Below are 23,237 nucleotides of genomic sequence, written 5' to 3'. Positions count from 1 at the left end.
GACCATAATGAATTTGCCTCTGACTGTGGCCATCAGAATGACTGGTTGCCTCAGCTTGATTTCTTTGTAGTGAGAGCATTCTCTTTTTTATTTAAATGAATGGCTCTTAGCAGTTTTGACTTTTAAAGTCACATCCGTTAGTTTTGAGAGATTCAAAGTTTATGCAAAGTTCTTGTAGGAACTCAACCAGTAATGATACGTCATCTGGTGATTAGCTATAGTCATATAGTCACACATTGTTATAACTGTGCCAAGTGTTTATTTTTTTTCTGCTCAAAACTTACCTTTATTGGCAATTCAATAAATATTGAGCCCTCTCCACACACTATACTCCAAGTCTCAATGCCTTTTCACATTATTTTTTTCCACCTAGTTTCCTTCTTTTCCCACTAATACATGTCTACAAACTTCTTAGTCTTCAAAATTCAGCTCTGCCTGAGTCCTTACTGAGCTTCCAGTTGAAAATGACTTATTCATCTTTAACCCGCTCCCTCCCCGAAATAGTTTTGTTCCATGAACAGAATCATAATTCTTAACAATAGTTTCTAGTTTTCATATAAGTGAAATGCACGGTGTCAAACTATTATAGTGATTATTGCAAAACCTTGGAAACATACTTGCTGAGCAACTCATTCATTTCTGTTTTATTTATTTTATTCATTCCCAGTTGTTAGCTTTGTATTTTGTTGAACCCCAACAATTGGGACCTTTCCTACTTTGTTAGGAAAGGCAGGTAGTAAATTTGGGGCTGAAGATCCAGTGCTGAACTAAGTCATTCCCTTCTAAGAAATGGAGTGGCAAGATAGAGTGTATGATGGGGATGAGTGGGGAGTGGGTCCAAAAGAGCGGTTAGTTACATCTCTGCTGCTAACCAGCTGTGTGACTCCATACAAATGAATTGACCTTTTCGGGTTCTTCTACCCACAGCTTTTACCAAAAAAAAAAAAAAAAAAAAAAAAAAAAAAGATTGAACTCATGTTTTCCCAATTCCACACTATAACATTTTAATATTCTACAATCTATATCTTACTAGACTAGCCTACCCCTAATTTCCCATAATCCTTTACTTTTGTGTAGTCCCTTTAGGGTACAACAGAGTTATATGCATTAAAAGACCTTACCTGCTTACTGATGCGGTATCTAAGGTTTTAATCTAATTGTTCTGGGAAAGATCTAAACGGAAAGGGCCAGTTTTAGCTCCTTTGGGAAAATTTAACCCAGAGATATGTTTTTCCTGTGAATCTCCAGTTACCTGAACCCATTCCTAGGATCTTTTTAAAAAACCCTCCTGGGAAAAAAACACAACCCCCCCTCCCCCCCCCCCCCCCACACACACACCCTTATACACACACACACACACACACACACACACACTTGAAACTACAAATCCCATGAACCAAGGATCAAGGCTGGGAGCAGACAATTCCGCTCCCGTCCCCTTGCGCCCCCGGAGTGCGGACGGCGAGAGTCAGGCTGGGGCATCCCGCCATGTGCCTGAGAGAAACCACAGCCGTTCCATCCAGGCTTGCATCTGCGCTCGCGCTCGGCTCCTTTAAATCGGTGCTGAGGGCGAGGAAAGATGCTGAGCGACGCCGGCGGGATGGGCGTGGGCCCAGACATCACCTGTTCCGCGGCGCGCCTGCGCACGGCGAGGGGGCGGGGCGCGGGGGGCGGGGCCGACGGCGCGGGGCCGGCGCGGCTCACAGCGGCTTCTCCCCGGCTCGGGGCGGCGAGGCGGCGGCGGCGGGGAGTTGTCTCCTGCTAAGGTGGCCTGGCGTTGTCCAACATGGAGGAGGCACCGGCCGCGGGCGTCCCCTGCGAGCGGGACTAATCCCCGCCTGTGGTTCCGGGGAGCGGCGCCGGGTCCCGAGCCCAGGACTCCGCTGCTGCCCGCACACCCCGCTGCGGACCCCGGCTCCGGTGGCTCCTCGGGCCGCCGGCTTCCCGAGGAGACGGCGCCAGGAGGGAGCGCGGCGGCTCCGAGTGCCCCCGAGCCATGGGCAATGAGGCGAGCTTGGAAGGGGAAGGGCTCCCCGAAGGGCTGGCGGCGGCGGCAGCGGCGGCGGCGGCCGGAGGAGGGGCTGGCGGGGCGGGGAGCCCCTTGCACACCGTGATCCCGGCCGGCATGGAGGCGGACCTGAGCCAGCTGAGCGAGGAGGAGAGGAGACAGATCGCTGCTGTCATGTCAAGGGCGCAGGGGCTGCCCAGGGGAAGCGTCCCCGCGGCCGCTGCGGAGCCGCCTCCCATGCACAGGCACGCACAGCATGCTCTGTATGTCCGGGCATATATGTACAGCTTCCCTGCACATACGTGTCGGCACGGCGGTGCATATATGTCGTCTCCGTCCCTTTTACGCTCCCGAATGGGGTGGCGTTCAAGGAAGCGTAAGCCTCCTTTCTGATGGGCAGAGGGAAAATGGTGCATTTGTAGACTTTCTGGTGGGATGGTCAAGGGTTGCGTTCCTGGAGCTGTGATTTGGGGTTGTGATTGTTGGCCTTTCGGAACCTTTTCCCTCCAGGATGGCGAGGAGAGACGCCCTCCCGTGTTTTTACTGAGCGGAAAGTCTTCCATTAATGCAGAACGGATGTGCTGGGACGTGGATAGATAGGGGCATCTACCTGTCTCTGTTCAGACCTCCTCAGTCATTCTGGGGGCGTTTTTCTTTATAAATGTCTAAATGTTTCTGTAACAATACCATTAATTCCCGAGAGGTGTTGTGTTTTGTCCTTCCTCCCCCTCCCCCCCCACCCCCCAGAGGAGAACAGGAGCTGTTTGGGTAGAAGGTCTAAAATGAATGCATCCTTTATATCCAATGTGGGGCCCTAAAATATGTTGTGGCATTAAACAGATGGGTTGGTCACAGCAGAGCAGGTGCTGTGCATGTATTTCTGAATTGGCATATGCTATTTTTTAAGCCACTGCTCTTTTATATACATAAAGTGCCTTACAGTTTATGGAAGAACATGTGAATTTGTGGTATCTTAAAATTAGTTTCCAGCCCATACTTTTAAAAACAAAGCAGATAAATGACAACTTGCCCAGGCAACCAAGTGCTAGTCTGTCATGTTAACGTGTTCATTTCCTTCGCTAGCTTCTCTATTTTCCTTCATCCTAATAAATTAGTTGTTTTCTAATTAGTGTACTAAGAGGGTATAATCATTGTGCCTTGCTCTGCCTTTATTATTGTAAACAAATCCTTTAACTTTCCCCCTTCCCATAGAGAATAGTTCTCTGTTGGTGGTCCTGAAACCATTCCCGTTTTATGATAACTGAAAGGAAAACTACAATTTTTTTCACTTGAAGTACTAGAAATATTACAGATCTGAATATATAGGTGTAGATTATTATACTGTACTTCATAAAATAAAAGTATTTTAACTTCAGCACTATCATATAAGAATATGCAAATGATTGTGTCAAATAATTACAATGTTAAATTTAATATAGCAGAACTGTAAAATGAATTATGGATACCTGGAATGTTTTATGACAATATTTTTCATATAAAATCCTAAAGGCCTAAAATCTATCAGGTAAAAACCTTATTTTCTTGAAATGAAACCACCACTGCTAGTTAAGTTAGCTCCTTATATTGACTATGTTTTTCTGTGTTTTTAAACTACTAATATATTGGACTATTTCTTTGGCAAAAAGCCTTTCTTATCCGTTATTCTAGGTAGTACAGCTATGTACTGTTTTTCTCTACGGATGAAAATTTGACTTGGAAAATATTTTGAATGCTCATATACTAGATTTCCATAATGAGGCACAATATTTCTATTAACCTTTTAGAAATGTATGCCTGCTCAACAGTTTTTCCTAAGAGGCACAAGCAACAGGTTTAGCATGCTCCTTACAAATACCAAGAAAAGTGTGAGCTTTGATTTCTAAATTCCTAACTTTTCTTCTTTCAGAGGATGTCTGAAAAATATTTCAGCCTTTGTTTTATGCACTGTTTGTATCAGATAGCATACTTTTAAACTCTCTATTGATAATTTTATGGTAGAATTTTTATTAGTAGGTAATTTATGTCTTCTGGATTAAAGCTTCATCTAATTATATAAACAATATAATTTTTAATTTTTGCAACTTATATTTTATTGAAAATTTTCTATAAGAGGCACATCATTTTTAGAAAATTATTATCCCTATAGGTGATAACCAAAGAAATACTTGGCTTATCATTTAAATATTTAGAAACACATTAATTTAAGTACATATGCAAATTACTTGGAGTTTTAAGAGATTAAGTGTTGTGAATTAGACACGGTTGGGTCTGATTTTTTAAAATCTTTTTAAGAAATATGGGTTGAGAGCCCAGGGACCTAGGTTCTTACTTGAATAATTTTAACTGATTCATGATAAATTATAAATACTTCTCAGTCATATGTGCCTCAGTTTCCTTGCTTCTAAATAAAGCAGGTGATACTTGTCTTACCTGTCTTGTGAAGACATTCATTGTGAGGATTAAAAATTCAGAAGGACGTTTTTGTTTGAATTTTAATATGAAGAAACCTTATAAATAAATAAAAAGTAGTAATGTTAATATCAGCAGTGAATGGCACGGACAGTGATGGCTACAGACAAGTTGTATATTGAGTTATTCATTATTATGAATTAGTTTGACATGTCTATATTTTACATATGGGACAGTCAGTGCAATATAGTGGAAATCCCCCAGGAATCAGGACACCATATTTCTGTGACTAATTTTATAACATTGGATTAATTTCTTAGCCTCTTTAAGCCCTAGTATCCTCTACAGTATAAAAATGAATTCCTGTAGTTGCTTGTATTCCTAATGTAAAATTTTATGTGACTCAGCACATGAAATTAAGTGTCATTGCCTATTGTGTTACATTTAACAAAATATTTCAGCATTCCAACTGATTTTACATTCTACTCTTAAATACATGTGTACCTCATTTGTAGATGAACCATTTTTCTCCTGCTATCCTATAAAAGAAAATTCTACCCTGGGGATGACAATAGCAAAATAGTGATATTGTATAAAGCATGGGGAATTATAAGCTAGAAGTTACAGGTTACAGAAGCAATGCTCCTAGATTTTTGATTCGTCGTAGACCCAGGGAAATGCCATTTTATTACTTCTTCTACTATTCTTTATACAGCTACAGATATATCATATGAAAAGGGCTTACTAAAAGCCACTTCTGATTAGTAGAATATTTTATAAGAATTCTGTGTTTCTCAATTATTTTCTTTAGCATTCCTTTGGGCCTCCCCTCCTGTCTAGACACTTCCTCACCTGTTTGTCTTCCTAGAGCAGCAGGCCAAATCCAGGATCTAAAAAGAATATGGCATGTTTCCAGTTATATCTCAGAAGGCCTGTAGAAGAATTTGATGTGGAAAGAACTCAAGAAACATTAATTTATAATAATACAAAACTTGCCATGTTCATCATTCGCTCACTCATTGCTATTCACTCATCAATCATTAATGCTCATTTACTAGTTGCCAGATTTGGTTCTAGTGGTACAAGGATGAGTGAAACACATTGTCCAGGAGCTCATAGTCAAGTGAACAAGACACAGATTGCATTGTAGTCATTTTTCTTTGTAACAGAACAACTGTTAATACTAAACAGAAATTCACCAAAAGACCACAATTTGCTAAGACAACTTTATATTTTTCTTTGGTATTAAGCCTACATTTTCTCTTTTTATATTATATTTTTCCATCTATCCCCTCTTCAATGACTGTCTTTCTATTTCTCCAAGGTTTCCATGTTTTGTGTTTATTTACATAATTATAGCAACTAAGATTAAGTGTAAATTGTAAGGCAGTCTTTATAGCTGTAAGGCAATCTTTATGGGTATTTTTTTTTCACAAGGGGAGCCTACAATATAATACAACTTATATTTGTAGGAAGTACATGGAATTATAATTTCTGATCCAAGCTGCTTTCTTTGAATTGTTTATTGTTACACATATTTGGTATTCATGAACTTTATTTTTCATTTGTTCAGTTGGATTATGTGAAATAATTTCACAAAACAGTTGTTAAGTGTAAATAGTATTTCCAATAGAGGACAATTTAGTTAAATTAAGAATAGATTTTTTGGTACTTGGTTTAAATATACATTTCTAGTGCTCTGAACAAGGGAACCAATTCAATAAAATGTCTAAATAATTACTTATAAGATAGTCACTTGTATAACAGAATCCCGAAGCATATGCCCTTCAAGGGAATGGTCCATTTTATTAATTGAATGTGAAACATTTCTAGAACAATATAAAGATCTAAACAACGGAACTCTTTGAGGAAAATAATATATTACAGGTTTACTATGGCTTTTACTTTCATATGGAAGAGAACACATAGGAAGGCCTATAAAGAAACATTCAAGATCATTTTCCCCAAATGAAAATATGTGGCTATACATTTTAAAACATATCTTAAAATTGTTGGAGTTAATATGGGTATTAATTTTACTTCCTTGTTTAAGTAAAGGCTTCAGAGACATGCCAATACCTGAAGTTTTGTAACATTTTTCCTGGAGGAAATTGCCAGAACTACGAATTTTATGTATTTATCTTCTATTAGAAAATCACTTTGTGTATACATTGCCATTAATAGATTATTTTCTTTTTGACCCTTTTCTAATTAGAAGTAATATTTCAGTGTTTCTTTCTACCATGCTTTACATTATTAACTTACAAATGATCTGAAATTTAAAATTTATTCTGTCCATGAGCAAGTATATTTTGATAAAACAAATTAAAACCTGTAGAACTTTATTGTGATCATCTCACATATTAAGTGTGACTGAATCACTGTTTTTCCCTCCATTTTTTCTATTAATTAAAAAGAAGTAAAACTTTTCCAAAATGAAAAAGCTACATATATTAAACAGAATAGTTAAAATTTGATATTTTTCTATGATTCTAATGCAGCATGTTTTTAGTTTCAAGTTTATAAATAAAGAATGGCTTACTCAAAAATTAATGTACTTGATTTTTGGCTAAGGGTATATTTAAGACACAATTATTTTGATTCTTTAATATAGTGATTTAAATTTGATCCTGTTTCCAAAACTATTTTAAATTATCCATCTTGTATATTTGTCTATGCTTTAAAATATATCCTTAAAATTAATTACTTCTTACAGTTTAAATTCAATGCCAATAAACATTAATAATCTAAGAATAGCAATAGTATATGTTGTAGAAACATTACACAAGAATATCATATATTTTCTTCATCTAAGGAAAGTAGCAGGCTATATCTCACGATGCTTTAAGCATCTATTGTTCCCTTGCAAACAGATCTCAGAATGAAAATTAACTATTAGAAAAAATAATTGAATGATGTAACATTCTTCCATAAGACAGATGGAACTACGTATTGCCTAAAAATTGCTAATTAAGTAGAATTTTTCATTCTATAAAGTTTAATATTTGATGGATATTACCTTTTTAGACAGAATAGGGTAAAATTGACTAGATGATCAACTTTATCAGAGTCCCTGTTATGTGTAACCTGTACTAGAAACTCCCCTGATGTCACATTGTGGGCAAACAACCACAAAAAACAGTTGCAGCGAACTCCCACATTTTATAATGAATATTTTTACTTATTAGTGCTGCTAGCATTTTTGAGGCTAACATACTTCAGCCATAAGTTTTGATGGAAAAGGACACATCCTGTGAATGTGAATGTACTGGAATATAATGTTGCATGATTTACTGAGTTAATATATTTAATTAGGTTTGAAGTATGGCCAGATTCTATTAAGTGCAGATGTAAATTATTTTTATTATGAATACTTTCTGACTAGATATCTTAATTTTTCATCAATCATAGTAGCAAGTATTGCCTTCTTCCCCCTTTTCTTTGCCTTCCTGTTGAAAATCTTTCTTTATAAAGAAAGTAATAAAGGCATTAGATGTTTTAGATCACTTACAGGATGCTATAAAAATGGGTTCTAGTTATATTTATACTCTTATAATTTTGAGGATTTAAGAAAGTTACATCTTTTTGGTATTGCTTTCAGTTTTAATAATTTTAATCATTTTCATTTTTGTTCTTGTTTTGTTTCACTCTTCTAGGAAACAAGAATTCGATAGTAGTCACCCTCCAAAGCCGCCAGGAAAACCGCCGGATCCTGGGCGTCCAGCTCAGCCTGGTCTCAGTAAAAGTAGAACTACAGACACTTTGAGGTCAGAACAGAAATTGCCTGGAAGGAGTCCTTCCACTATTAGTTTGAAAGAATCAAAGTCCAGAACTGATTTTAAGGAAGAGCACAAGCCTGGTATGATGCCTGGCTTCCTCTCAGAGGTGAACCCGTTAAGTGCTGTCTCCTCTGTTGTAAATAAATTCAATCCTTTTGATTTGATATCAGACTCTGATGCATCCCAGGAAGAAACTGCCAAGAAACAAAAAATAGCTCAGAAGGAACAAGGAAAACCTGAGGGAATCACAAAACCTCCATCACAGCAACAGTCACCCAAGTCAGTTCCTAAGCAGCAAGGACCTGTGAGGGCCCCGCATCAGCAGGATGGCTCTCCCAAATCAGTGTCTTCTCAGCAACCAGAAAAAGTGAAATCACAACCTCCAGGGACCGGAAAGCCAATTCAGGGACCTACCCAGGCTCCTCAGACAGATGAGACAAAATTGCCACTCCAAAGAGATGCAACTAGGCCTCAGACTAAACAGTCAGACACAGTAAAGGGAGAATCCCTCAAACCCTTGCTGCAAAGCCCATCCAAACCACCGACTCAGCAAGCAAGTCCTGGAAAACCTCCAGCCCAGCAGCCTGGACCTGAAAAATTTTCCACGCCACAGCCTGGACCTGCAAAACCCTCAGCTCAGCAACCAGGGCCAGGGAAGACCCTAGCCCAACAGCCAGGGACAGCAAAGCCCTCAGCTCAGCAGGTGACAGAAAAACCCCCAGCCCAGCCACCAGGGACAACCAAGCCCGCAGCTCAGCAGCCTGGGCCAAAGTCTCCAGCTCAGCCTCCAGGACCAGCAAAGCCCCCTGCCCAGCAGACAGGGCCACCAAAATCCCTAGCTCACCAACCTGGGTCACAGTCTCCAGCTCAGCCACCTGGGCCTACAAAGACACCTGCGCAGCAGGTTGGGCCGGTGAAGTCTCTGGCTCAGCAGCCCGAGCCAGGAAAGACTCCTGCTCAACAGCCTGGCCCAGCGAAACCCTCAGCTCAACAGCCTGGCCCAGCAAAATCCTCAGCTCAACAGCCTGGCCCAGCAAAACCCTCAGCTCAACAGCCTGGCCCAGCAAAACCCTCAGCTCAACAGCCTGGTCCAGCAAAACCTCCAGCTCAGCAGCCTGGTCTAGCAAAACCCTCAGCTCAACAGCCTGGTCCAGCAAAACCTTCAGCTCAACAGCCTGGTCCAGCAAAACCCTCAGCTCAACAGCCTGGTCCAGCAAAACCTTCAGCTCAACAGCCTGGCTCAGCAAAGCCCTCAGCTCAGCAATCTACAAAACCAGTAAGCCAAACAGGAGCAGGGAAACCTCTGCAGCCACCGACTTCTCCATCTGCAGCCCAGATCCCAGTACAAGGCCTCCCTAAAACCATCTGTCCTCTTTGCAATACTACTGAACTTCTGTTGCATGTTCCAGAAAAGGCCAATTTTAACACATGCACTGGATGTAAAACCACTGTGTGTAGCCTCTGTGGTTTTAATCCCAATCCTGATATAACTGAGGTGAGTGCGTTTATTCACTGTGTCCATGCTCTTAAACCGTATTACCGTCTTCCACAAAGGATGTTTCACTTATCGCTGATATGATAGGATGGCATTGTTTTCCTCTGGTTCTTTCCTTCTTTCCCTCCTTCTTGTCTCCTCTTCCTCTTTTCTGCCAATTGTAAGTTAGAGTTTTTAAAAACCTTTTCTTCAATAATCCTAAAATATTGCTGCAATTTCTGATACATTTGGCATATAAAGCAAATATGAATTGATTGAAAGATGCTGCACTCTATAAGAACCGCAATATTTATTATTTAGTATGTAGTGATATTACTTTAATTTTAAATTCATGCTCCTACCTACCAAAATTATGATACTCTTACCTGGGATCATGTTTGTGCTGGGAGAACAAGTTTTCCAATTCTAATAGAATTTTAATGTAAAGTTCAATACATTAGTCAAACCACACATTCCTTTTCCTTGACAGAGATTTTGATATCCCCTATGAGGGCATTCTTCCCTCATTAGTTGAGAGTCATTAATACTAGCATAGTCAGTTCATAAAATGAAGAAGTCATTAGAGAAGGGTCAACATTGATGGGTGTCTTCTCAGAAGGACTATAGTTTATATTCCAAGTCTTTGGACAAACCTTGTTGACATATCAAATTATAAAGGAGCTGGTAGTGCCACAAATGAATTCAAAGTTGTTTATTCTGAATGAGGATAGAAAAGTAATTTTCATCAAGTCCAGGTAAAAATTTGGCAACATTGTTGGGGGAGGGACAAAAAGCACCAAATAGCCGAAAAACTCAGAAATTCTCTTGAGTTAAGAAGTAATACAGGGAAGTAAGATAATGACAAAATAAAGTGAGAATAAAGATGCTTAGCATCTAAAAGGATATATTTTTAAAAGAAGTCTGGGAGCCCGGGTAGGCACTGAAACCGTTTACTCTGTCGGGAGGACAGCTGTTGGTGGGCTGTGTGCATTATGTCTGAAACAGCCCAGGAAAAAAGCAAAAACGACAGCAGACAATGAAGGATTATGTGATTTAAATACCCTTGAGAGAGGAGACTTGTGTACCTTTTTTATTTATTTTATTTATTTTTTTAAAAAAATATATTTTATTGATTTTTTACAGAGAGGAAGGGAGAGAGATAGAGAGTTAGAAACATCAATGAGAGAGAAACATTGATCAGCTGCCTCCTGCACATCTCCCACTGGGGATGTGCCCGCAACCCAAGTACATGCCCTTGACTGGAATCGAACCTGGGACCCTTCAGTCCGCAGGCCGACGCTCTATCCACTGAGCCAAACCAGTTTTCGGCTTGTGTACCTTTTTTAGAAAGGAAATCTATTTTATGATAATAACAGGAATGAGGATTGATAGCTATTATGTTAGTTTGGATACTTATGGTGATGAAAGATGAAAATGATGTGCATTTAAAATGTGACAACTTCTTGTTATTTTGTAAAGTATATTTTAATCAAAAGTCATGTTGAGTACCTTAACTTTTTAAATAAGTCATTCTTTAATGATAAAGTTTCAATTAATAAGAACATGCTGCTTTCAAGTTATGGAGGAAATCAGATTATAAGTAGTTTGTTTATGTATTAATATATTTTTAAATGTTGATAAAGGTATATTTCTACCTATAATATATGATCTTGATAGGAATGTCCAGTAATAATGATTTCAAACAATAGATGATTACTTTGTAAAATATTTTCTATGTTTTTATGGGAACTTATAAGGCAGAAATATGCAGTTGAACACTCAAGCCACATACATGGTGGGCACAAGTAGGTTTACAGTTGTGAGTATGCAAAACACAGAGTTTATTCTTGTATTATTATTTATTAATTATTGTATTATCTTCCATATGAAAACCGTAAATCCATTTTTGTCCCATCCTGTATATTATTTGACTACATAACATATAGAAGACATCTTACTATATGTTTTGTGGGATAAAAAATAACTAAAACATAATGCTGACCTTAACATGATCAAAATGTACTAGGTTAGATAATAAATGCACAATGAAATATGCTAGGTGGTCAAATGATGATGGCTGTCTTAAGGGTAGGAAGTGTCATTTTCAATGGGTGAGATTAAGGCAAACTCAGTGGAGAAAGTGGCATTTGAGCTAGGTATATAAGGCTGGATACTGTTTCTATAGATGAAGAACAGGAAAGACTGTAATGATTTCGTCCAAGACCTAGAGCCAGACTATTGCAGGCAATATTTACAGAATCAGGGATAAATCTAGGTTGGCTGAAGTGGTTGCAAAGAAGAAGCAGACAATGAGATTAGAGAGAAGTTGAAGTCAGATTTTGGTCTTCCACTTTTAGCAGGTAGTGATGGGCATTCTGCTTTATGAAACTTAACTTGACTAATGTAGTCATACCTTCAATCCTTCATTCATTTTAGAAATTTGTATCAAATACATAGTTTTGAGGCACACAAATAAGTGACATGATAAAATCAAGTATTCATTAGATATAGAGTCATCCTTTAACCAGAAAATAGGGGAAATTAAAGTTGAAAAGTAACTTTGTATAGGGCTTTATAGTTCACATAGTTCTTTCCTATTTGTTTTATCAAAATGAAATTTCCAAATAATTCTATGGGCATATATTTTGTTTTCTCTATTATACTAATGAGAAAACTGGTGTCCTACTGGTTACTATGGTTAGTTTACTTTCAGGATCACCCCGATAGTAAATTGCTAAGCAGAACCAAAGCTAAATCTTCTGATTCCAAGTCGTGGTGGGAAGAGAGATAAAGTGCTGTGAGGTCAAAGGAAGAAGCCGTCACTGTCAGCAGGGGGTATCACGACTGTTTTAGTGAAAACAAATATTTGAGTTGGGACTGTGAAGATTAATAAGAATTTGGACACACATGAAAGGAATTGGGAATGTGGGGGCTGGTAGAGGGCCTCACTTGTAATAAAGGAAACATCCCCATATTGATGAGATGAGCTTGCGCCAGTCTTTTACACTTTGTGTGACAATGACATCATTTGAAAAATAATAACATGTTCTCTGTCAAACACATTGGGTTGTTAGGAGGATTAACTGAACCTTTGTATGAGGAAGTGTTTTGTAATATATGAAGTGCTTTTCAAGTTGTAACATAATGTGACAAGGGTATTCTACCTTAAATAGATTTGACTTTTGAAGCTACTCTCAATTTGTTCTCTACATAGATACTGCATCATAAATTGTTGGCTTCTGAGGTTGCAATCAAAAGCCATTTGATCTATGGTGTTAATAGTAACATTTTAACTTTAATTTTTTCCCCCTCTAAGGAAAAATGCAATCCAAGTTCTAATTCTGAACTCTAGGAATGCATCTTCCCTAATCCTGTTCACCAAATGGCCAGTTCCTCAAACTCTTGAATTAGTAGGAGGTCAGAGTTGGGAAGTTCAAGCTCTGGATAGAGACTGAGAGCCTCTGTTTTAAGAGAGATAAGATAGATGAAATTTTCGGAAAGATCTCCACTTCTAAACTGTTAAATATATGATGAGAGAGTTAACTTCTCTGCATCTTTCAAGGAGGACCATACACTCTGGGCCTAATCATCCTGAAATATTCAGGTTGAGTGAACAGTTTTTCCATGCAAGACAGGAAAAGAGGCTGATGAACCTTCTGTAGCATTTTATGTATATGAATTTTTTGTTTTCAAGTTAGATGTTTATATGCAGTAACTCAATATTATTGATTTGTAGATGACGAGTGAAATAGAATATTGGTCTCTTGTATCACTCCTTGAAAAGACTAGGAGAATTTCTCTGATATTTCTTGTTACTAACATATCAGAATTATGACTACATTTGCTTATGAAGATCCTGGCTCTTAAATAACTACCAGGTCTCCGGGGGAAGCACTGGAAAGATACCAACACTCAGAGAAGAGCTTTAGAGAAGGGAACTTGTACTTCCTTAACTAAATTGGCCAGTTTCCCCGCACCCCTGTCTATCTCTCTCTCTCTCTTTTCAGGTCACCCAAATTTCTGTGTGAGGAGGATACTGTTTAACTATTCTCTCTGGTACTGTCAAGATGCATGCTTGCATGCTTTTCCAAATAAACATTAAGAATAGACTGGTTCCAAGCCTAGATTTTGATGCCAAGAGGAGTGTATAGCTCTATCTCTTCTTGCCAGTCCATTAATGGAATAGATCTCAACCATGAAGGCTCTCTCTTTGGGCTTGCTTTCTGATACAAAAACAGTATTTGCTTTCTAATTATTAACAAAAGCATTTTATTGTTGTTTTTGTTATGTTTGATCTATTTGTCTCTTTTGATGTATAGCCTGGGGCACAATAAATTTAGGGACAGATTTAAAGACTTGTCCCTAATTTATGATAATTATCCCGGCTCTTATGAAATTTTGTAATATATGAAATGATTTGTCATTTTTCCGAATGTTGATAATGAACCAACTTCTAGTGATGGAGGTTTTTTTTTTGTCATAATATTTTTGATTATTATTGCCCATATGGTATTAAGTCTTTTAGCCGAATCTAGATATTATATTAAACAAAATGTGACCATATCTTAACAGCCAGAAAAACCCAAAAAGCATACACACCTAAACTTGCATATAGATTACCTCCATTATTAAAAAACAAACAAACAAACAAACAAACAATGACTGGAATTCTTCAGATTGGTCAAATGATTTAAGTTGCTATCTCTTAGGTGGATAGGCCTACTACTTCTTCCATTTATATTAAGAGAAACTGGGGGGAGAGTGGACAGATCTGTTAGGAATTGCTGGTGAGAAAAGACTAGAGCTATGTGAAATGTCAGGAGGCCGAAACCTATGGAGAAAGAAAACCAATAAGACATTTTTAATGGTGGAGTAGCTTAAAGAATTTTTAGAAAAGTGGAGAGTCTCTGTTTAGTTGCTTGCTATTTTAGCGGTAAGGTCAAAAGATTGAAAGTATAGTAGTTCCTGAAAATAGGAAGGATCACCAATAGCATAAGTTGGCATGATGAAGATTCTTAGAAGATAGAAAGAAGATAGGAAGGAGGGAACAAAACAAGAGCCAAGGAAACCACTGTATAAGTGGGTTTCTAAGAGAAAGCTCAGTGAAATTCTAAGCTTGATATTAACATATATAGAAAGCAGTAGTGGGTTGTGGGTAGTGATCACACAATAAGTTAAAGAACTGCAGTAGGAAAAATATATGACAAGCGGACTCTTTCCTAATCTCCAGAGGGAAGAGATGGAGTAGGGAGAAGCCTTACTGTTTTCCCTTCAGGCTAATGCCAGAGAATTATCCAAGTGAAGGGATGAGCTGCTTGAGGAAGGACCCTCATGAGAACAATAGGGCCTTCAACAGAAGCTCAGAAGAAGTAATGCTCTTCTCCCACAACAGAGTGATACAAAGGAAAAAACAAGACACTACTCAACCAAAAGTCGAATGTACTACATCTTTTAGCATAGGAGTAAAGCTGTCCTTACTTGGACTCCAACCCTCCACCATTCTATTTCCTCTCATTCAAAGGAGAGGACTGAGAAAGCAGACCAGTCCATAAATACAGAAAATATGCTTTTGATTACCTCTGCTAAATAATGGAGACATTCACTATAAATGAATGGTTTGACGAGACTAACAACATTTTAGCAATAATATCACATGAAGGACATAGATGAACTAGTGAAACAAAAGAAAAAAAAATCTGACCTCGTAGAAAATAGTTCATTTAAGAAACATAAAGAACTTATAAAAATTTATTAGTCCTGAGAAATATTTAAGAGGATAGCTCATCAATAACTGCCAGATTCAAATTTCAGTGGGCTGATAGAGGATAAAAATGGGTCCAGGCCCAGTTGATGGTCCGGAAAAGAAATACCCAGATTTTCCCCAGATAATAGAGCTAAAAGACAATAAAAAATTATTCAACTACTTACTAAGCATCCACTATGTTTCAGGGACTCCTCTAGACTCTGGGGATATAGTAGTGAAAAAAATAGGTAGAAAAATCTTGCCTCATGGAACTTATTTTTTAATAAGAGTAACAAAACATATAGTGTGACAGATGATAATAGGTGTTATGGAGAAAAATGAATTAGGAGAAGGGCACAGACCAAGGGAGGGGTGGGATGGGATGGTAGGATACCCTCCCTTCCATTGGTAGATTAGAATCTGGGATGGACGACTTGGAATTCTGGAATTTTTAGTGATAACTGAAGGTCTGTATCATTTGTGTGTATAATCTTAACTGAAGCTGGAGATTTGAGGGGGAGTTAGTGGTTGGAAAGGAAGGAAAGGGTAAGACTGTACTCAGGAATATGTAGAATTCTGAGATTCCCATCTTCACTCCTTCCTTTATTTTTATTATTTTTTATTTCTATTTTTATTTATTTATTTTATTATATATATATTGGTTTCCAGTGTATAGCTTAGTGGTTAGACAATCATGTACTTTACTAGTGTTCCCCTTGATAATTCCAGCACCCCTATTGGTACCACACATATTTATCACCCTACTATTGACTATATTTCCTTTGCTTTACTTACTTCCCCCTTACTCCTTCCTTTATTGATGTGGAGGCCGGGATGGGACTTATCCCTAGTATGGAGAGCTCTTTCTGGACTGCTGCCCATGGAGTTGTAGACATTTTTGGGAGGTTGTTAATCTATAACTCTGGGGCTCCCTTAGGACTCTGAGAGCTTTGGAGCGCTAAGAGACATTAAAAATCATGGAGATTATATCTGGAGCGCTAATAGGAGTTCCAGAATCAATACCACGGAGGCAAGCTCTAGAACATTTTTCTGAGCTAAAGAAAGATTGAAGCTTTCAGATTGTACAGCTCCACTGATGGCCAAGAAAGATTGATAAAATTACTGATAGATAGGTCTTGGTGAAATATCAGATTCCCAAGATAAGGAGAAAACTTGAAGACTTCATAGAGGAAAGCAGTATTGTCCACAAAAAGATGAGAAATCAGGTAGCTATCATACTAATTATCCAAACACAAAACAGCAGATAGGAGGCACTTTCTTTACTTTTCTAGAGATGGTGATAAAATGAATCCTGTATCTAGGCACAATATTAAGAGACTATGAGGGCAGGTTAAGAATTTTTCTCATGTGAAAGAACGCATAACAGTCATCATCATTCTATCTGCCTATTTAAATAATGGTCTATCTCTACAGAATATATACATGTATAAATGTGTATGTGTGTGTGTAGGGGTGTGTGTGGGGGTGTGTGTGTGTTTGTGTGTGTGTGATACGGTGATATCACGATCACTGTAGGAGTTTCTCTATTAAAGTGGATAATAATACCAACAAGAATGGGATGGGATAGCTGACTATTCCTCAGAAATGAAGAAAACTCGAATGGTATTAAATCAGTGTTTTCCAAAATGTGATTACACAACAGTGGTGGAATGTGAGATGATATTAGGTGGTACAAAAACCAAACTCAAGAAGTTACGCATTATTTTATTGTGTATTAAAACACATAATACAATAAGTCCTTATTTAATACTACTGTTAAGTTCTTGGAACTGTGGTAAAATAACCTATAATGAAACCAATTTTACCATAAGTTAATTGCTATAAACAAGGATTAAGTTTCTTTGGCATCTCATCAACATTACAACAAAAAGATACTGAATGAAACAACTGTTAATTGAGGGCCTACTGAATATTGCTTATGGCAGTCCTAAAATAGGTGATAATGTAAGGTTGTCTATTAAAAAATGTGGCTTTTGTAGTAAGGTGAAAATCCACAATATTTTAAATTAGAATCAAAGCTTATTATTTGATGTTATAATGGCAACCATAAAAAAAATCTCAAGGCAAAAGTTAACACTGATTCATTCTGGAGAGTAAGGCTTTTACTATTAATATCATAATTTTTTGTGCTATTTTTTTAACCGTCTAAATGTTTGTTAAAATTAACACTTTGGTAATTTAAAAAAATTCTCATTCATCAGATGATTGATTAAATTATTATAGAATGATAAGGAGTGGGTAAAGGATTTAGATTCTTGATTTTTACATCTTCAGCCTTGGCGAAATGCCTAGAAATTTTGGTTCTAAAAAACGATGATTTGAAATGCCTTATGCCTGTGATGCAAGTTTGGTCAGTTTTTTAATGTAATCTTATCACAGCCCTGTGTACTTTAACTATCACCGTTTTTATATGAATCCAACAAAGAGAAAGTCCCTTAATTTAAACATAAGGTTTTTTAGAAGATAAAGGATATTGAGGTGTTCTTTGTTTTTGGGGTGTTTTTTTTTTTTTTGCTATTTTCTGGTGATCCATATGTTATCATTTATAATATTTAAAATAATATCCTGACCATAGCAAAATTAATTTATCTTCATTTAGTTTTGAAAATGAATTTAAAGGAATAGAAATACTTGATTAAATCTTTTTAAAATTAGTATTACTTAAATATGTTTACCAGCACTATATTTGCTTAGCTCTCATTTTTGATGAGGTCCAATTTGCAGCATTTCCCTCATAAGTTGGATGTTTCCTATATCAAATGACGATATATTCCTCATGCTTTACTTGTAGGTTTAATCATTAGAACCAAAGCCTTTTTTTTCACATTCAGCTTTTAAATAACTAGATGTTTTAAATAACTAGGTGTCTTTCTGCATAGTCAGCATTTATATTTATTAAGCTTGTTGTTGTATATTACTGCAACTGGTATAATGATCTGTATAGCTTGGTAAGAACAGGTGTTCTGCTGTGAAAGCAGATACCCACACTTAACAAAATCATTTCTTGGATCAGTAAACTTAATACAATGATGGGTTAACTTTCTTATTGTGTACATCCCTTGAGAAAACACACATATGTAACACTCTCTCCTATTCCATATCTTAACTAGCTTAAATAAAAATGGACTCATGCTTACAAATATGTCAGAGGTATTACATTAAAGACAAAGATGTGAATTATTTATGCAAAGTTTATAAATCTTTTCTTAAAGTAATGCCTATATCACATGCATTTATAAGGCATCCAAGCTCTGAGTTGTAGTTCTAGTAGATCTGCTGCTCACGTATGTACACTCCTGCTGATGTAAAACAATTAAAAAAGTGAAAGGCATGTTTCATTATATGAACATGTAACTAGAAATTCTGTAAGAGTATTTGTTGGGAAAATTTTTAATGTGGAGATTATTGTGTATTTTAACTTTACTGAGGAAGGATTAAAAATGTTTAAGAAGGAAATAAATGATAAAAATATGAATAGGATTCTTAAAAATAATGTAAAGTTGAATAAGTATAATTTTAAAATTAGACTTTCCTTTAAATACATTCTTGAAAATGTACATACATATGACTATATAAAAAAATGAATAAACTGCCCTGGTCTGTGTGGCTTAGATTGGTTGGGTGTCCTCTCATGCACTGAAAGGTTGCTGGTTGAAATCCTGGTCAGGGCACATGGTCAGATTATAGCTGGATCCCCAGTACGATGTGTGCAGGAGGTAGCAGATCCATATTTTACTCTCACATTGATGTTTTTCTCTCTGTCCCTCTCCTTTCCTCTAAAAATTAAAAACATAAAGGAGCTATTTTAAAAATGACTAAACTATAAGTTATAAGGGGCTTCTATTAATAGGAAGCTAAAACAGGCTGAAATCACTTATAAAAAGTCATTTTACACAAGCTTTAATATGCTTTTAGCATTTCATATATACTTTTGTCTTCCACTATAAAAGTAACATGTTTATTTTAGAAAAATAGAGAAGAAAAAGGAAGAACCAAAAATATTATCTGTGGCCCCAACATGTAGTAACAACCACCAGTTATGTTTTCTTCTGTCCATAATTTTTTAATTAAAGTAAAACATATACTTTATATAACATATACATATATATGCATACACACATATACACAAATCAACTCAGTGAATTTTCACAAACTGAACCCGTGTTAGCAGCATCCAAAATTAAAAAATAGAACATAATCAATATTCGAGCAATCCTTCACCTTACTGCTTCCAGTTCCTACCCACTGCCCAAGGGTAACCACCATCTGATTTCTAACCATAGATTAGTTTTGTCTGTTTTATTTTAAATCTTCACATGAAGATGTATATATATATATATACATATTTTTTTCTTTCCATTGTTTTATAAAGAGTGGAAGGGAGAGGGAGAGAAAGAGAGAGAAAAACATCAATATGAAAGAGACACATTGATTGGTTGCCTTCCACAGGCCCCTCTACCCCCCAAACAGGGCTGGGATCTAACTTACAAACCAGGTATATGCCCTTGACCTGGAATCAAACTCACAACTCTTTGGTATGCAGGCAGACCCTCTCACCATTGAGCATCATCAACCAGTCTGTTTTTGAGCTTGATATAAACCATACATACTTATAAAAATACTAGAGGCCCAATGCACGAATTCATGCATGGATGGGGTCCAGCTGGCACCCCCTCCCATGGGGGCTGATTGGGCCAGGTCAGTGATGGGGGAGGTGATGCAGGAGGTTGGCCCATCAGCCCCACCCCCAATCAGGATGGGGGGTCGATTGGGGACCAAGCCGGCAGGGGGGGAAGGGCTGTGGGAGGTTGGCTGGCAGGCCCCCCCCCATCTGGCCAGGCTGGCCAGGGGGAGGGGCCGCCCCTCCCCACATCAGGCCGATTGGCCAGATGCAGTGGGCTTCATAGCAACCGGTTGTTCTGGTAGTTCCAGTCAGTCCGGCGTTTCGGTTGCTTGGCTTTTATATATATAGATAGCTTGATCATTGTTATTTCAAATTATAGCATAAATATTTCTATTTTGTTAAGCACGTTGTAAACATACATTGAATAGCTGCATAATCCTATACACAGGAGGTACTGTAGTTTACTTAACCATTCCTTTCTTGTTACAAATTAATATTCTGCAGACAAAAATTTTCCTGTTAGCTAGCCAAATCCAAAATCTATAGAGCAAGCCATCAAGGAAGGGCAGACTAGAACTCTCAGGCAGGAGCCGAAACTATAGTTCACAGGTGGAATTTCTTTTTTTTTTTTTTGCCTTTTTTATTGAATTTTATTGGGGTGACATTGGTTAACAAAATTATGCAGATTTCAAGTATACAATTTCATAACATGTCATCTGTACACTTTGTGTGTTCAACGCCCTGCAGATATATTTTTTAAAAAGTTTCTTTCCTTTCCAAGTCAACATACAAGTGATTGTCTTAATTCCAATGAGCATCTAATTGGACAAAAAAAAAACAACAGGTAGCTTTCAGCATACTTAATGAGTTCACAAAGTTTATGAGACCTTTAATTCTTTTCACTAATATAATTGATTTTTTTATTCTTAAATGAAATAATAGCACAGTTCAATAACTTACTCAAATAATTGCACAAACACTGCCTAATTAGAAATATATATTACAAGCTACTAAATGTGTGTATAAATTATTTGAGGTATAAAAGTTTGTGTTTGCCATATGAGAGGCTGTTAAGAAGTGTTAATGTAAGTTCGTATACTGTTTTGGGATCTTCTCTTTATGTAACTGTAATAGAGTACGAATATATTTTCATGTTCGTGCACTGCAATTGTTTTGTAAATTGTGCTCTGATGAGTGTGTCATGTCAGTTTTCTTGTTTTAGACTGCAGTGACAAACATTAAAATATGCTGTTATCATTGGATCCTATATTGTGAGGATTTATAAATGTTATTGCTAGCATTTGGTGAACATTATTATACTTTATGAAGGAAAAAGGGCCCATTTAATTTACATTTCACAAGGTTTGTAGTCCACACTATTTCTGGATGGACCATTTTGAATAAAATTGTTTCACCAAATTGCAGGGTATATCATCACAGTTCTGAGGAACGCTAGTGTCTAGTTTTTAACCAAAATTCATTTTTCATTAATATGCATAGCTAAAGATGTCACCTGCAGTGAGCCATCTGTACCCAAAATGCTTCTATAATGGAGTTCATGTGGTTTGGGAAATCCTGAATAACACAAAGCATAATCTGTTATCAAACGTTAGCTTGGTTTCCTCTTTATAACATTGTACATTATATTATTATCTAATGTGTATTATAGTATAATTATATTTTATGTGGCATTCAAAATAATACAATATAAATATAATATACGTAGTTATATTTATAACTATATAACTATAAATAACACATTCAGTAAGTATTTGGACATAATTTGATGAGAAATAGAAAAAAAGTTTAGAATAATTTATCATTAAATAATATCTAAAATTTTCTTGGTATCCAATATAGAGAAGTAGTCACTCCTTTTAAGAGTCTATAAGTGAGGACAGGAGAGGAGAGGAAATAATTGGAAAGAAAGATTTAAAACACTATCTATTTGAGTCCAGATGTTGTGGTTTACACTATTGTTTAGTAGTTGAGAAGAGACAGACCTTAATTGATGATGGAATATTAAGTGATAAAGGAGGAAATTCAATGTGGACCATAAAAAGGTACCATTTAGATATATGGGTGAGGAATACAAATTGGACTGTGAATTATAACTCACATTAGAGAGAATGATAGTACTGCTTTAATGGAGTAAGTGGTATATTTTGATGTCATGGTTTGCAGAAAAGCTTAGTTGTGATGTATCAAGATGAAGAAACCCAACAAGTTTTATTGTAAAGGACAAGATGAAAGCATGATTGAAGAAAACTTATTCAATGGCTAATGTGAACGGTATGAACACCAGCAAATAAAGATTCTATGTGCTTGTTCTTTTGATATTCCATTATTCCAGGTATTATGCTATGTTGTTGAGCAAAGATTTTATTATAAACTTTATGTAAATTTTGTGTTGAAAGTGTCCAGTTTGGAGCATATTGAAGGGTAGATGTTAGTCATTAAACTATCTGGACTTTTTTTTTTTGAGAGGCTTCCTATCTGTTTTGAAGTTAAGTGGATTAGTAATAGATCTGAATAGGAATATGCTTTAATTCTGGAACCCCACATTTGCTAATTCACCTTATTGCTTAGGTGTCTTGAGTTAACTCTATTGAATGATTACTGAAGACATCCTCTTAAAATTCAGGATATAATTTTTCTTTAAATTTTATTTTATTGCTTAAAGTATTACAAAGAGTATTACATATATCTCCTTTTTTTCTCCCCTTGACATTTCCCCGGCCTCCCCTACCCCCCAGTGTCTTGTGCCCATTGGTTATGCTTATATGCGTGCATACAAGTCCTTCGGTTGATCGCTTATCCCCCGCACCCCCAACCCTCCCCAGCCTTCCTGCTGTAGTTTGACAGTCTGTTCCATGCTGCTCTGCCTCTCTATCTATTTTTGTTCATCAGTTTATAATGGTCTTTATTATCCATAAATGAGTGAGATAATGTGGTGTTTTTCTTTCATTGGCTTATTTCACTTAGCATAATGCTCTCTAGGTCCATCCATGTTGTTGCAAATGGTAAGAATTCCTTTTTTTTTTTACAGCAGCATAGTATTCCATTGTGTAGATGTACCACAGTTTTCTAATCCACTCATCTGCTGATGGGCACTTAGGCTGTTTCCATATCTTCGCTATGGTAAATTGTGCTGCTATGAACATAGGGGTGCATATATC

General features: G+C 36.9%; 1 protein-coding gene across 4 annotated transcripts in view; it reads left to right on the top strand.

Annotated features, from left to right (window-relative positions):
• The first annotated feature begins 1,784 nt into the window (after positions 1–1,784).
• PCLO (piccolo presynaptic cytomatrix protein) overlaps positions 1,785–23,237 on the top strand; it is a 280,850-nt gene continuing 259,397 nt past the window's right edge. For 2 of the 4 annotated variants that reach the window (XM_070424153.1, XM_070424152.1), the window contains exons 1-2: positions 1,785–2,253; positions 8,074–9,691. In XM_070424153.1, coding sequence (XP_070280254.1) covers positions 1,997–2,253; positions 8,074–9,691 — 1,875 coding nt within the window. In that variant the 5' untranslated portion in view covers positions 1,785–1,996. The remainder of the gene's footprint in view (positions 2,254–8,073; positions 9,692–23,237) is intronic. The other 2 variants (XM_070424154.1, XM_070424156.1) reach the window with 1 other exon arrangement.

The sequence above is a fragment of the Myotis yumanensis genome, unplaced genomic scaffold, assembly GCF_028538775.1.
Source record: "Myotis yumanensis isolate MYYU_CA2020_CCGP unplaced genomic scaffold, mMyoYum1.0.hap1 SCAF_9, whole genome shotgun sequence".
Taxonomy (NCBI): Eukaryota; Metazoa; Chordata; class Mammalia; order Chiroptera; family Vespertilionidae; genus Myotis; species Myotis yumanensis.
Note: the sequence above shows the minus strand (reverse complement) of the source record. Positions and strands in the feature narration are given on the sequence as shown.